At 39.1% G+C, this 14,497-nt stretch overlaps 2 protein-coding genes across 20 annotated transcripts in view; one reads left to right on the top strand and one right to left on the bottom strand.

The window, feature by feature from the left end:
* Positions 1 to 7,387, bottom strand: part of P2RY12 (purinergic receptor P2Y12) — a 46,076-nt gene extending 38,689 nt beyond the window's left edge. For 2 of the 5 annotated variants that reach the window (XM_060638982.3, XM_060638985.3), the window contains exons 1-2: positions 7,300 to 7,314; positions 2,316 to 2,521 (exon numbers count right to left, since the gene is read on the bottom strand). The gene's annotated coding sequence lies outside the window, so the exon portion shown is untranslated. Of the gene's footprint in view, positions 1 to 2,315; positions 2,522 to 7,299 lie in introns of all 5 variants that reach the window. The other 3 variants (XM_060638980.3, XM_060638984.3, XM_060638986.3) reach the window with 2 other exon arrangements.
* The window catches only part of MED12L (mediator complex subunit 12L), a 333,571-nt gene that overhangs the window by 280,363 nt on the left and 38,711 nt on the right, over positions 1 to 14,497 (top strand). For 14 of the 15 annotated variants that reach the window (XM_060638969.3, XM_060638970.3, XM_060638955.3 and 11 more), the window contains 8 exons: positions 544 to 705; positions 3,025 to 3,136; positions 5,283 to 5,372; positions 6,423 to 6,532; positions 6,725 to 6,860; positions 7,663 to 7,824; positions 10,306 to 10,668; positions 13,497 to 13,653. In XM_060638969.3, the coding sequence (XP_060494952.1) occupies positions 544 to 705; positions 3,025 to 3,136; positions 5,283 to 5,372; positions 6,423 to 6,532; positions 6,725 to 6,860; positions 7,663 to 7,824; positions 10,306 to 10,668; positions 13,497 to 13,653 (1,292 nt within the window). The remainder of the gene's footprint in view (positions 1 to 543; positions 706 to 3,024; positions 3,137 to 5,282; positions 5,373 to 6,422; positions 6,533 to 6,724; positions 6,861 to 7,662; positions 7,825 to 10,305; positions 10,669 to 13,496; positions 13,654 to 14,497) is intronic. The other variant, XM_060638964.3, reaches the window with a different exon arrangement.

Genomic DNA, 14,497 nt, shown 5'->3' with positions numbered 1-14,497 from the left:
TTGTCTCCATAAGGCTACTCTGTTCCATAGAATTCATTATATAGGAAATACTTTCTGCCATCTTTATTAATTGCCAGTTTTGCACAAATAATAATCATGATAGACTGATTTGTATTTCATCATTTGGGTAGAAAGTATAACTAATGAATTTTAAAAGTTTAAAAAAATTTCTTACTAATGTGCTAAAACATAATCAGCACATTTCATATCTTATCCATGACATAAAAGTGTGTTGCCTGTTGTACAGAAGGACTATGACTAATCAGAGAGCCAGAATCATAGAAGAACACCAGCATAGATTAATAACTTCTGTTACAGTATTCTCCCAGAACCCGATGTTTTATCTCTTTCCACAGTGAGAGTGGAAAAGTGTATCCACCTGTCTGCTCTGGTAAGAGGAAAGATAGTACAGAAATAAAAGGGAAGGTTTAGTGTGATCGGTGCTTGTTACGCATGGAAGTTTTCCCCTGGGGTTTCTGTTATAACAGTGAGAGCGGAGGAAGAGGATGCCTCCTCGTGTATAATACCTATTTCTGGTTTTAGTTCCTCTGAACGCAGGGGTGTATGGCTGGTGGCCCCCCTAATTGCCAGGCTGCCGACCTCTGTGCAAGGAAGAGTATTGAAAGCTGCAGGAGAGGAACTGGAGAAGGGACAGCACTTGGGCTCTTCTTCAAAAAAGGAAAGAGACAGACAAAAACAGAAAAGGTACGGCTGCAAGGTGTGTCTCAATGTGGAGGCTTAAGGAATAATTGAGAACAAATAGTATCTTGCAGATATAGTCACTGTACCCAGAGTACACGGACATTTCTTTTTTTTTTAAATGTTATTTTTTAGAGGGAGTATGTAAATAGCGGGGAGGGGCAAATGAAGGGGGAAGGAGAGAGAGAGAATGAGAATGAAAATGAAAATGAGAATGACAATGAATCTTCTATGGGGCTCAATCCCATGACCCTGGGATCATGACCTGAGCCGAAACCAGGAGTTGTGTGCTTAACTGACTGAGCCACCCAGGCGCCCTTGAAATTTCATTTTTAAGCGGAAATGACAATATTCTGTTAGGCAAGGCTCCGTTCCTAAAAAGTTCTAGGTTATATTTAGTATGCTAGTTCTCAGGGCTCCCTCTGGACCCACATCACTTCTGAGCCATTGAAAATACTTCTTAGCCTCGCTTCAGACCTCTTGAATCAGATCTGTATATCCATTTAGTCCCTGTATTCTACACTTAATTACTTTTCATTCTTTTAATTATTTGTTTAAAATACATAGAATTATTTCCAATTCTGTCCTCTTGGGCCTGAAAATAGTTACTAGTATTTTTAACATTTAGGGCTCTTGTTCTAAATATAAAATTTATAAGCCACTTAAGTTTAATGTTTTCCTAATTTATTTTAGGCTGTATAAAAGGTTTCAAATAGTTACATTTGCAAACTGACTCTGTTACTGAGAAAGAACAAAGCCATCCTCTGATGTAAAAATATAAATTTAGCACCTCAGGAGTAAACGGAAATAATGATAATTTCTTCCATTTAAAAAATATGTAAAGAACACGTATGGTTCTTATCTCTTAATAATATTTTAGTAGCTACCACTTATTGAGATCTTATGAAATGCCAACTTTTGTATAAAACTTACCGCATACACACGTGAACTTTAAAATTTTCACAGCAATCATACATGGTAGGTGTTCTCATTATACCCTTGTTACGATAAAGAAAGGGAGGCATTGCAAAGTTCATTTCTCAAGGACACACAGCTAAGGAATTGTAAAACTCGAGTTAAAACCTAGGTGGTCTGGCTTCTGAGTCTGTGTGCTCTTAAATGAAGTGCACTTTGGTAGAGACCTAGCTTTGCATGTATTTTGTTATCTGGTTTTTAATGTCTGTCACCTCCGTCAGTGTGAGTTGACTAACCAGATGACTCACTTTTAATTCTGAGAGTTAATTTTGCTCAAGGGTGAATGTATGTACATTGCCTCCCTTCCCACAGATGGTATTGCAGAGTTTAAAGGTGTCTCTTCCCAAGTCCGTCTCTCACAGCTCTGCTGTCAGAGGATGAAGCACATTGAAATATTTGGGTCACTTTAAGAATTTTTTTTTTTTGCAATATAGCAATTAGTTTGTCAATATGATTTGTCAGTTCTCTGATGATTAAAGAAACATTAATAAAATGACAATTTATAATAGACCTTTTTTTTTAATCAAATGCCTTAAAACCTGTTAACAAGACAAGGTTTAAGGACATGGTGGGTTACCAAGGAGCTCACTGCTCTTGTATCTTCCAGCCTACATGCTGATCTGAGTTCTCCCAATACCCACCCTGTTTGGTCAGAAATGTGCTGAGGGTGCCTCGGTGCCTCAGTTGGTTAAGAGTCTGACTTCGGCCCGGATCATTATCTCACAGTTCGTGAGTCGGAGCCCCGCATCAGGCTCTGTGCTGACGGCTCGGAGCCTGGAGCCTGCTCTGGACTCTGTGTCTCCTTCAACTTCTGCTCCTCCCCTGCTCACAGTCTGTCTCGTTCTCTCTCAAAAATACACAAACATTAAGAAAAAAAAAAATTAAACGTGCTGAAAAATAAAACAAGAGCAGCAATCACAGAGGCCTGTTTCCTTGACCCTGAGATAACAGTTTTGTTTGACAGAAATTTTTAATTTTTCCTCATATGCTGTATGTAAAGTGATATTCATGCAGATATTTGCCTTTTAATTCAGCCAACTATTGTAAAATACAAACTCTCTTCTGCCTGCACTCTCCCAACATGCTCCTGCAGTATGAATTTATGCTAGTTTGGGAATGCCTTCCAGAGCTAGAGCATGTTAAATTGTTTAGATGCATCACAGTGGCTTTTGATCTTATTAGTAGAGATAGGATTTAACTTTTCGAGTAGGGTTTGGCTATTTCCTACTCTCTTCCCTTTTCTTATAATAAAGTAAATAAGAGCCAGTAATTCAAGGGCAAGAGACAGATGTTGCACAGGAGGTAATCCATTCTTTCTAACTAGATCTGTTCTTACTACTTCCTTTGTAGTATGTCTCTTTTGAGTCAACAACCTTTCCTCTCACTGGTCCTTACCTGCCTTAAGGGACAAGATGAACAACGGGAAGGCCTCCTAACATCTCTTCAGAATCAGGTTAATCAGGTAAAGTATACTGGAATTATTAAGCCAGTCAAGTACTTGTCTAATGGCATTAATTTGTTTTTCTTTGAAATACTGAGATTAAACTAATAAGAATACAACGTGTTTTGATTAGAGGCAAGGCATCACAATCCACACCCTATTCTCCTGTTTGGCATTCTAGTTACTGTAAAATTAACAACTTTATAATATTAATTATGCCTTGGGTGAATGTGTACTATAAAAACAATATTTAGTACATTGCATACAACTCTGACATACCTGCTTTTCTCCCGCCCCCGCCCTGTGGGAGAGGTCCTGGGGCAGTGTGTGTTGCAGGCATGGCCGTAACCCAGAGGAACCTCTATCCAGGTTCTCTAGCTGGGCCCCTGCCTCCCTGGAGACTCTTGGCTTGAGTTCTGTTGGTTCAGAAACTCAATTTTGTTTTCCTGCCAGAGCCAGGCCAATGCCAGTTAAATGTAAAGAAGCTCATTTATAAATAAGGCATGATGATTCTTTTTATGAAAAATTTGACTTTTGGCTTTCTACCAACCACAGTGCTCCTGGTCACTCTTTGGGCCACTTACATTTTGTGTCCTTCAAAGAAACCAGGTGATCACACTAGAAATCGTAATGGGTGGAATTGAACAAAGTAGATAGACTGGTCATGTGGGATGTTTTATCCTGCTACAAAGCCAAATGGAGACTTCCTGTGGCCCTGTGACTCTAGGACATCATGTCTTTCTCTCGAATGATAGTAGACGAGCATGAATAAGGACACTTAACTCATTTGGTCCTATCATCATTTTCTCCTCTTTGGAGATGAGAGATCTGTCCTTTGTACAGCAGCGGAGTGATCCTTCTAAAATGTAAATCACATATTAGTCTGGTGCCCAAGATGCTCCAATGTTTCTTACTGTACCTAGGATAAATATTCGGCCTGGGCTTATAAGGGCCTATGGTGATTTGGCCCTGGCTCCCACTTCTGCCTTGTTTCCTACCAGTCATGCCTCCACTGTTTACACTGACCCCATTACTGTCATTGCAACTTGCCAGGCAGATTATCCTTGCAGCGCCTTCGCATCTTTTCTTCCCCTTGCGTGGAAGGGGAACATCTTCCCTCCCAGATGTTATCAGGGTCGGCTCCCTTGCTTCCTCAGGTCTCTGCTCAGGTGTCCCCTCCTCACGGAGGCCGTCCCTGATCACTCGCCAAAAAAAGGACCACAGTCATTTTGTATCCCCTTGCCCTGGTTCATACAGCTTGTTACATTTGACTTAATTTTATTTGTCCTGTTCCCAGAATGTATGCTGTCATACAGCTTTGTGTCCCTGCCTTGCACCGTCAGGTCAGGTTTGGGAGAGGACTCCATTGTGATGAGATTCGAGGAATGCTGTCCCCTCACCATGCCGTGTCCTTATATGTGTTGGGCAGGGTTACTTCTGCACGTGACTCATTTACACTCTTAAGATGATTCTCTGTAGTTAATGTATTTCAGAGCATCCCAGTGGGAGAAAGGGCTTTGCTCTTGCCATCTGATTCTAGGGTGTTGCCACTTATGGCTTCCCTTTCCTAAGCAGTCCTTCCCTTTTTAATAGTAGTCTGACTTAGTGAAAAGCAGTACATCACTGGACTGACATCAAAGATGTCATATTTTTCAAAATACTGTACACTGCCTTTATCAAGGAAGATACACTGTATAGATAAGTCTGTAAGATAGCAAGCCCCCCTTCAATATAACATGAAAATAGGGCCCTTGTTAAATGTCATAGCACGTCCCTAGAAATAGAACACAGGACTGATATAAAGTGTAATTTTGTCTATCCAGTACTTTACAAAATCAATGAAATAGCATTTTAAGTATCTTTATTTTTGTTAATCTTTAACTTCATAATCCTTTAAAGCTTTTTCTAAGACTTCCTAACAGGATTGTAAATTGATAAGTTTTCTTCTTCCATCTAGAAAGGCATTGAACAAGAAATAGCTCCATTTCTGTCTGTGTGGAAGAAGGGAAGGAAAGTTAAAATTTTACTTAGCTTTTTAAATTAATTTTTTAAACTTAGAAGTTATTTTTAACAGTAAGAAGCTCAATGTAACTTTCAATATGAGAAAAAAAATCAATTTTAATAGGGAAAATAAGTTTTGTTTTTTTCTGTTAATTTACTGACTTAGATTTTAAGTAATTGGAGAGAAGAACGATACCAGGATGACATAAAAGCACGGCAGATGATGCATGAAGCATTGCAACTTCGCCTAAATTTGGTAAGGGGCATTTTTCTAGTATTTTCTCTCTGTTCCACTTAACTAAATGTGAAAATAACTCTAGCTTTCCACTTCTTCTGTGGTCATGGTCTTCTCACAAGGTGAGGCCTTCCACTATTGGCTCTCTCTCTGCCATAACTTCCCTGCCTTTCACGCACACTGTTTTCCTGGCTGCTGACCTTCCTGTCTGGGCTGGCTTCTAGAGAGCAATAGGCATTTTGGGCATTGGTTTGCTTTCTGCACCCTCCTGCCCCCGGGAATCGCTCCTTCTTGTCAGTTTGTGCTCCGAGGAGGTCTGAGAAGGCTACTAAATTGAGAGGAATTAGCTTTTATTATACTCATTTGAAGATCATGTAAAAATGTGCCTTAAGTTGAATTTTTGGCAAACTTTCCATCACATCGATCGTAAAAACAAATTCAACAGGGAGGTTTTATAGACATTTACAGACACATTGCACATTTCTTTGAATTTTTCTTTTCCCACTGGACAAGCCTGAATGAAGGCTACTCTGGAGGAAGGATTGCCTGATTTTTGGCAGTTGTTTTTAAACTTAATTCCCACACCTGAATGCGTAGACCTGGGGGCCGAGCCGAGCCCCTGCTTGTCAGTTCTTCTGTGTTACTGGATATTTGCAAGTGTTGTTATAACAACAGACTTAGATCCAATAGTAATTTAACGGCATCAAGTGTAGATAATCAACTCACCTGATTTTGACCTATTCAGATTTAACTAATTTTATGTCAGAAAACCAGGTATCACAAAAGGTTAGGATTAAAAGAAAAATAATTTCCCTATTATTTGATTCTTATTGGCCTCCTACCCACACTCACGTTCCTCCTCTCCTCTTCCCTCCCCTTTTTTTCAATGACCAAATTCCTATGCTGAAAGAATCAGAAAGAGTGAGAAATAGGTAGCTAGGTAAGAGAGAAGACACGTTAATCCATAAAGCGGAGTGTGTTTGTTTTTTAAAAAAAACAAATCAAAATTGGCTACATAAAGTGATGGGGATGGCATTTGTAATAAAGTTTTGTTGTATTTTTTTGTGCTAGGTAGGAGGAATGTTTGACACGGTGCAGAGGAGCACCCAGTGGACAACAGACTGGGCCCTCCTCCTGCTTCAGATCATAACTTCTGGAACTGTTGACATGCACACTAACAAGTATGTTCTTATTTCAAATTTACTATTCTGTACACGTGCATGGTAGAAGCTTTGCAGTAGTGACTACAAATTGTGCCACATCTTATTCTCTAGGTACCATCAAAAGCTCTGTGCCTTAAATAAAAATGCTCCTTCGTTAGAGTATTTGGCTTTTACTTTATAGTGAAAATAATTATTTCTTCCCACTCTTAGTGAATTATTCACAACAGTTCTTGACATGCTGGGTGTGTTAATCAATGGAACATTAGCCTCAGACCTATCAAATGCATCCCCAGGGGGATCTGAAGAGAACAAACGTGCATACATGAATTTAGTAAAGAAACTGAAGGTAAGCTTATGACCTGCTTATATATCATGATCTCAAATAGTTTATGCGTTTGTTATTTAGTGCATTTTATCTTAATTTATTATGTGTTAAATTAGATGTTATTTATTGCATTCAGCTAAAATTATGTGATTATTTTGCTATTTGTCTCACCTCAGCTTGCTGGTACTCAAAAGCATATAGCTTGAAGGTATTTCTTAAATTATATTCACAAAATGTTTAACTTTTTAAGGAACTTTAGAAATGTAAGTCAAATATATAAGAAAAATGCCACCGTTGGATTTAAGATAAATCCATGCTTGGACTGATGCCTCTAATTGAAAAATAACCATTTGCACTGATATTTCTAAACCCAATTCATTTGACTAACCACTAACACAATTTTTGAAATAAACTGTAAACAAATGGTGCAGAGAAAGATCAATATATCTGCCGACCTTACCAGTAAAATAACCAGTGAGTATCTTGAGGTCTGACCCTGGATTGGAGCATGTGTTCTGTGCTGCTGCTTCTGCCTTCTGATGGCAAATACTACCCTGGATTTTTGTCACTTCAGCACTGTGATGTTTGTTGTGTAACCAGGGTTCCATTATATGTGTTCTATTTTCTACTTAAATAGAAGAAATGAAACATACTCACTACTCTAATTTAAAGCTGCATAATCGACCATGTTCCAGGTTAAAGAACAGTCTTGTCATAAAAAAGGAAATGTTTCAGAGAGAAACTTCCTTCTTGCTAACTTTTGCCTTCATTGTAATTTCTGTCCCGTTTGTCTCTTTTTGGGTTTTTTTTGTTTGTTTTTCAGAAAGAGCTAGGAGACAAGAGATCAGAAAGTATTGACAAAGTTCGACAGTTGCTACCTTTGCCCAAACAGACATGTGATGTCATTACTTGTGAACCTATGGGTTCCTTGATTGACACAAAGGGAAACAAAATTGCTGGATTCGACTCTATAGATAAAAAACAGGCAAGAGTAAATGTTTGTTTCTTATATATATTTTTTCTTATTTTCCCAAAGGGTATATGAAATATCTCAATCTTACAGTTTCTTGATTTTTTTTAAAGTATTTTCTTATCCTTTAAATGCATCGGTCATGGACATTATTATATAGATCTTTGTTTAAAACTTTATGTGAGGGGCACCTGGGTGGCTCAGTTGGTTGAGCGTCCGACTTCAGCTCAGGTCATGATCTCCCATCTAGTGAGTTCGATCCCTGCGTCGGGCTCTGTGCTGACAGCTCAGAGGCTGGAGCCTGCTTTGGATTCTGTGTCTCCCTCTTTCTCTGCCCCCAACCCACTCGAATTCTGTCTCTCTCTCAAAAATAAATAAACATTAAAAAAAATTAAAAAAAAAAACCTTTATGTGAATTTCTGAAGCCACCAAGGGAAAACTAAGTGAAAGGTTAGTGCTTAAAAGAAAAAAGAAAAGAGAAAAAAAAAAGGCAGGGGGTGCCTGGGTGACTCAGTGGGTTGAGCATCCGACTCTTGATTTCCACTCAGGCCAAGATCTCATGGTCATGAGATCAAGCCCTGGGCTCTGTGCTGGGCATGGAGCCTGCTTAAGATTCTGTCTTCCACTGCCCCTCCCCCACTTGCACTTGTTCTCTCTCTCTCTCTCTCTCTCTCTCTCTCTCTCTTTCATTTAAAAAAAAACAAAACAAAACTCTCCTTTCAGTTTAGAATTGGAAACAATATATATATAGATAAGAAAAATTTGATTGATAAAGTCTTTATGTTGTAAGCTATTTTGAGTAAAAAATATTTTTAGAGTAATGTTACTTAATTTTCTCATCAATTAAACAATATTTTAACAAACACTTGTTTTATGTATGCTATTAAACAAGTTTCCCTTAAACACAAGAAGAGTGATCAGTTATTCTTTCAATGAACATTGAGCAACCACAAATTTGTGAAATCACAGATATGAAAGACAGAGCTCCTGCCCTTAAGCAGAAGTGGATAGACAATTACCATGTGGTACACAGTGTTAGGGGACCCTGAGAAGGAGCCATCACACTCAGATAAGGAGTAGGTAGTCAGAATAGGATCCCCAGGAAAACTGACCGTTGAATTATTTTGAAAGATTAAGAGTTAGCTAGGAAGTAGGGAACAGTCTGGTACAGGCCAATGGAAGAGTTTTTGCAAAGGTATGAAGGAGTGTGGTTCCTAGGAGAAAGGCAATACTTAATTAATTCACAGTAACTAGAGTACTTCTACCAGTATGGTTGTAGAGATGGAAAAAGCTAGCATTATGGGCATGTTGATTTTGCAGTGTCATTGGGCTCTCTAGTGGTGAGACATCTTGAACCCATTAGGATATATGGTCTTTGCATCTAGGAAAGAAGTCTAAACTCTAGGCAAGTATTAGGAAACAGTCCATTTATACATGATAAATGAGCCTTAATTTTGCATAAATCCATCCACGTAGATAAGAACAGGAGCATTCATATCTTGTGGAATGCCTGAGTAGTTATTTTTGTGGTTATTTTGAGGAAAAATGTTTTCAAGTTGGTATGCCAGGGAAAGTACAAGAGACATCACCAATTAATGTTAAAAATAAGAAACCTTTGTTTTCAGAAGCAGAGTAACATCTCCTCTTGTAAACTCACTAGAGGTAATCTTGTATTGAAGAGACTTTATTTGTACCTGTTGTCACAAGTTATGTCTGTAAGAATATTCCCTAACTATTCAGAAACTGGCTTATTAAGTACATGGAAGATTCCTGTATTGAATCAAGTCCATACATGTTTGGATTGAAGTAAATTTGAGCCCAAGTAGAGGTTGACAATAACTTGACTCTCAAGTTTTGCTTTATCTTAAAAACAACAAAATAAATTGCAAATGGTTGTAACTGATTATAATTCAATACAGTAAGATCAATATTGCAGTATTTTTTAGAACTATTTTTTCCTGAAAAACAACAGCAGCAAAAAATACTAAATGAAAAGCACCATTTTATTTATTTATTTATTTATTTATTCATTCATTCATTCATATTAAGTTTATTTTTGAGAGAGAGCATGCGTGTGAGTGGGGGAGGGGCAGAGAGAGAGAAGAAATGGAGAGAGAATCCAAAAAATCTCGTGGACTCACGAACCGGGAGATCATGACCTGAGCTGAAGTCAAGTTAGATGCTCAACTGACTGAGCCACCAGGTACGCCGAAAAATACCAATTTGCAGTAATATATACTCAACCACGTGGTGTTGAGCATCACATGGTATAAAGAACCACAGAACTGACTTTAAAAGTCTGAATTCTAGCTGCAGCTTTCCAGTGATGTAGCCTTGTAACCCTGAATCAATGTGTTTCCCCATGTGCTGTATGCTAGGGTTCTCTAAGGCACGCAGCCAGCCAGAATATTCTGTGTATCCTTGTCCTAAGCAAGCTTGGGCTCTCGGTCAGGGAAAGATCTGAACGTGTGTTCACAGAGCATTATTTCACCACAGGGTCTCCAGGTGTCTACAAAGCAGAAGGTGTCCCCATGGGATTTGTTTGAGGGTCAGAAGAACCCAGCTCCTCTGTCTTGGGCCTGGTTCGGGACTGTCCGAGTGGACCGAAAGGTGATCAAGTACGAGGAGCAGCATCACCTGCTGTTGTATCACACACACCCCATGCCCAAGCCCCGAAGTTACTACCTCGAACCGCTGCCCCTGCCTCCCGAGGAGGAAGAGGAGGAGCCCACATCTCCCATCTCTCAGGAACCAGAGCGGAAATCAGCTGAGCTGTCAGATCAGGGAAAAACCGCAACAGATGAAGAGAAGAAAACAAAAGGAAGGAAGCGCAAGACGAAATCAAGCTCAAGAGTTGACGTGAGTGTGAGAAGTAGGGAGGTCTTTGGCTTATTGGCATCTAGTGAGAGATTTAATAGTGCCCAGATTCTTTTCCTAGAAACATTATGAAGAGCAGTATCATCCTTCTTGTAACAGTTGTAATGTTCACAAAGCTCTATTTTAATTAATAGAATGGCACATGAATAGTGACCTGTCACAGAGGACAGGATTATAGCTTGTGATTTTTTTCCTTCTCTAATTTTCACTATTTTAAGTTTGGGCTTCCATTGTGACTAGTATTTAATTAATATTTCAGTGCCTCATCATTTCTCACATTTGAAACTTGAATTGTTTAGACCCGTAAAAGCTCATCATCTTACATATTTTTATTATAAGACATGTCTAAAATATTTATCATATTTTGAGCACTTGATAATGTTGGTAGATTAATATGGAAAACTATTTGCATTTCCCTAGCTAACATTCCATCTAATATATCCAATAAGATGTTTCTGAGATTTCATATTTTACTATTTCACCTTAACTTCCTATATATTTTACCTTTTTCACAGATTTTCAGACTTTATAAAAGATGAACACAATTTTAAAAAGTCCTGTTCCTTGTTTTCCTATTAGTCTTCCCTACCTCTACCAACATTTTCTTGAAAACAACAGAAATCATTGAGATGGCAATTTGGGAACAATTTTATAACATTTATAGAATGAATGTGTAAGGTATCTTTACAATTAATTCACCTAGAAAATACTTGAGAGAGAATTTAAAACATTTTTCTACATAATGCAAGGGTATTCTTGTTGTACCATGGAAGATATATTCATAATTGTATGTCTAATAATTATCTAATAGGGTTAGGGTTATGTCTAATAATTATCATGTCTAGTAATTATCACTTACCTATATCAGAACCACAACATATCTTTTCCTAGCTGATAGCTTGGTGATTAACATTTTTCTAGAGAAGACGACCATCGCTTTTGGATACCATTGAATGGTAGTGCCCTCTTCTCATACCTTCTACCAATATTCTTCCTACCAATATTCCTTTGTCTTGAAGAGGTGCTTAATAAGGTCCAGACTGCCACTCCCCAGAATCTGGACTCCTAGGCTGTTAGTCTACATGGATAAGTTTCTGTTATTTTCAGAATAACACCCTCTTAAAAGCCTGAAAATTCCTCTCATTTTCCAAGTGAGCCCTGGTAATATCCCTTCCTCCCATACTACTTCTGAAACTGTCCCTTTCTAGTGGGTTGTATTTCAGGGATCTGAGGTTTTGTTTTTCCTTTATCCTTTAGGGCTACATGAAAAGAAGCAGGGTGGGTAGGTAACTGGGACATTCAGGTGTGATCCTTAGAGACTTTGCATGTCCCATAAGGAAGACAAAGCCCAAGTGCAGGAAATGGGATGCAAGCAGATGGCAGAGAGTCTGCTTCATTTGCGTACTGGCTTGAATAGTGGAAATAAGATACCATCTAGGCCAGGGACTGGTCCTGAAGTATTGTGCGTCTTCATGGCCTCATTCTCATCCAGACCCAGCATATCAGGAAGGATTCCTAAAATGACCTAAGATGAAATGATCTGGAGAATGAGCATCTGAAGATGTTCTTTCACCTGTGGGCAGTGGTCAATATTGACGTGCTTTTAGTATTTTAAAAACAAACTTCAGAAGTGATCCTTTTCCATCTTCCCCCCACTGAAGCCAAGTACATTTTTTCCGCCAAACATTGACAAACTTTACAGTAGGGGGTTTAAATAAAAAAAGTGCATAGACAAAAAGGTGTTTAGGAAACTTGCTACAATACCTACATCCTGGGTCCCCAGGGAAGCAAGGGAGCGATTACTGGGTAGGCTAGAGGGGTAGAGGCATGGCGTTTGCCACCTGCATGCCCATATCCACCCCGAACATAATAGTTCTGGTGACATGTTCTGCAGGGGACTAGGGAGCCCCAGACTAGGGGCAAGATGGAAGCAGGGGGTGTGGTGGGCAGCCTTGGGGCTTTAGTTAAGGAACCGACAGAAGTGCTTGGTGCCATCGTCTTAGGGCAATTTGTTGCTGGCATTCACAACGGGGAATTTGTAGCCATAGGTGAGTTCCTCAGCACACAGGATGCAGGGCAGGGCAAAGATGTTGATGTGTTCCTGGCCCTCCGCCTGGATCACTTGGGAGGGGCAGTTGGGCTCACCTAAGTGGTTGATGAAGTGGCAGCATTGCCATGCCTTGTGGCCTCCATCGTGTCAAAGCCATCTATAGAGAACACGTAGCACCTAATACCCTTCCCATCATAAAACTTCTGCTTGTCAGCACAGAGTGAATGACAGTACCAGTGTACTCAATGACCATCCCGTCGGCATCGAAGTTTTGTTTAAAAAATAGGCCCGTCCCATGGATGGCATATCTGTAGACATCCACAGCCTCTTTGGATGTCTTCTTGAGTGCATGGCCACGGGCAGCTCCAGGCTGGCAGCATGTCTGGTTCATCTGAGCTGCACCTCATCCTCTTCCTCATCCCAGGTGGTCTCCCTCAGGGAGCACCAGGTGCTAGGATGCCAGGAAGTTCAACATGTCAAAGATGCACTTCTGGAGATAGACCTCTGCACAGGCCACCCTGTGGGGATTTAGGGGTCGAAGCCAAGTACTTTCTTATTCTAAAGTTTTTACCCAAATGAGTGTCTTGCAAAAGAATATGTTGACACTCTTGCCTTCTGTCGTCACCTCTATAAAAAACAGCCTTGTCCACTGGGATAGAAGCTGGCTCGAAGAATGTGATAGGAGGAATTTGCATTAATTACCTATAGTTTGTGGAGTTAAATAACTTTATTGTTATTATCTTTTCTCTTTATTTTGAAGGAGTATCCACAGAGCAACATATACCGAGTGCCTCCTAACTACTCACCCATTTCCTCCCAGATGATGCACCATCCGCAGTCCACCTTATGGGGCTATAACCTCATGGGTCAGCCCCAGCAGCCGGGTTTTTTCCTTCAGAACCAATCTCTTACTCCAGGTATGTGAAGAGAGAGTGCAGTCAGGTCCCTCTGAGACATGAAGTAGCTTGGGGTTTAACTGGAAATCTCTGTAAAACTTAGAAAATGCCATAACTGAGTACTCCGTTGACGTTTCTGTAATCCTCTCTGCTCGGAGTGGTTTTTCTTCTAATAATATGAAGGTGTTTTATTTTATTTTTTTAATGATCCTTTTAATATATTTTTGATTGTCACATAGATGACAATATTCTAAGAATCAAACAATACCTGAGCGTATACAGTAGTAATCCAATATGTGCCCAATTTGGGGGTGTTCCTCAGGTGTTAAAATAAGGTTTTAATTACTAGTTTATGTACTGAGTTGGGAATTTTCATTCAGTGTTAGAAGGAAATTAGCTACTGATGAAAATGTACAATATCAGATAAAAAGTTGATAAGAGTTGTATGTTGTGAAATTTGTGTATGTTTTGATGAGATAAAATTCTTACCAGTGTTTTAAGTAATTAGTAAATATTGTGAAGCATCTTTATTTTCTCATGCGATGAATTGTAAATTGCTCATACCATGAAGGATCTCAGAAATTTAGTTCAGCAAGTAGACTGAGTTATCAAACAAAGAAAACTATCATCTCTCTAATTTTAGTATTGCTTTAATTCAAGCCCAAGTATATTTTATATCTGAAATGAACATGTCCTAAATAAAAAAATCTCTTAGAACTGAATTTAATTTTCTTTCTAAAAGAAAATTTGCTTCTTTCAACAGAGTAGCTTATTTTGAGGTCTTACTCTGCATGTTATGATTTTTACTGTAATTTAAGTATGACATTTGAGGCCTAGGAAAGACATTTTTTTATTCTTGGCTCAT

The sequence above is a fragment of the Panthera onca genome, chromosome C2 (genome assembly GCF_046562875.1).
Source record: "Panthera onca isolate mPanOnc1 chromosome C2, mPanOnc1 haplotype 2, whole genome shotgun sequence".
In the NCBI taxonomy this organism is placed as follows: domain Eukaryota; kingdom Metazoa; phylum Chordata; class Mammalia; order Carnivora; family Felidae; genus Panthera; species Panthera onca.
The sequence above is the reverse complement of the archived record's forward strand: the minus strand, read 5'-3'. Positions and strand labels throughout refer to the sequence as shown.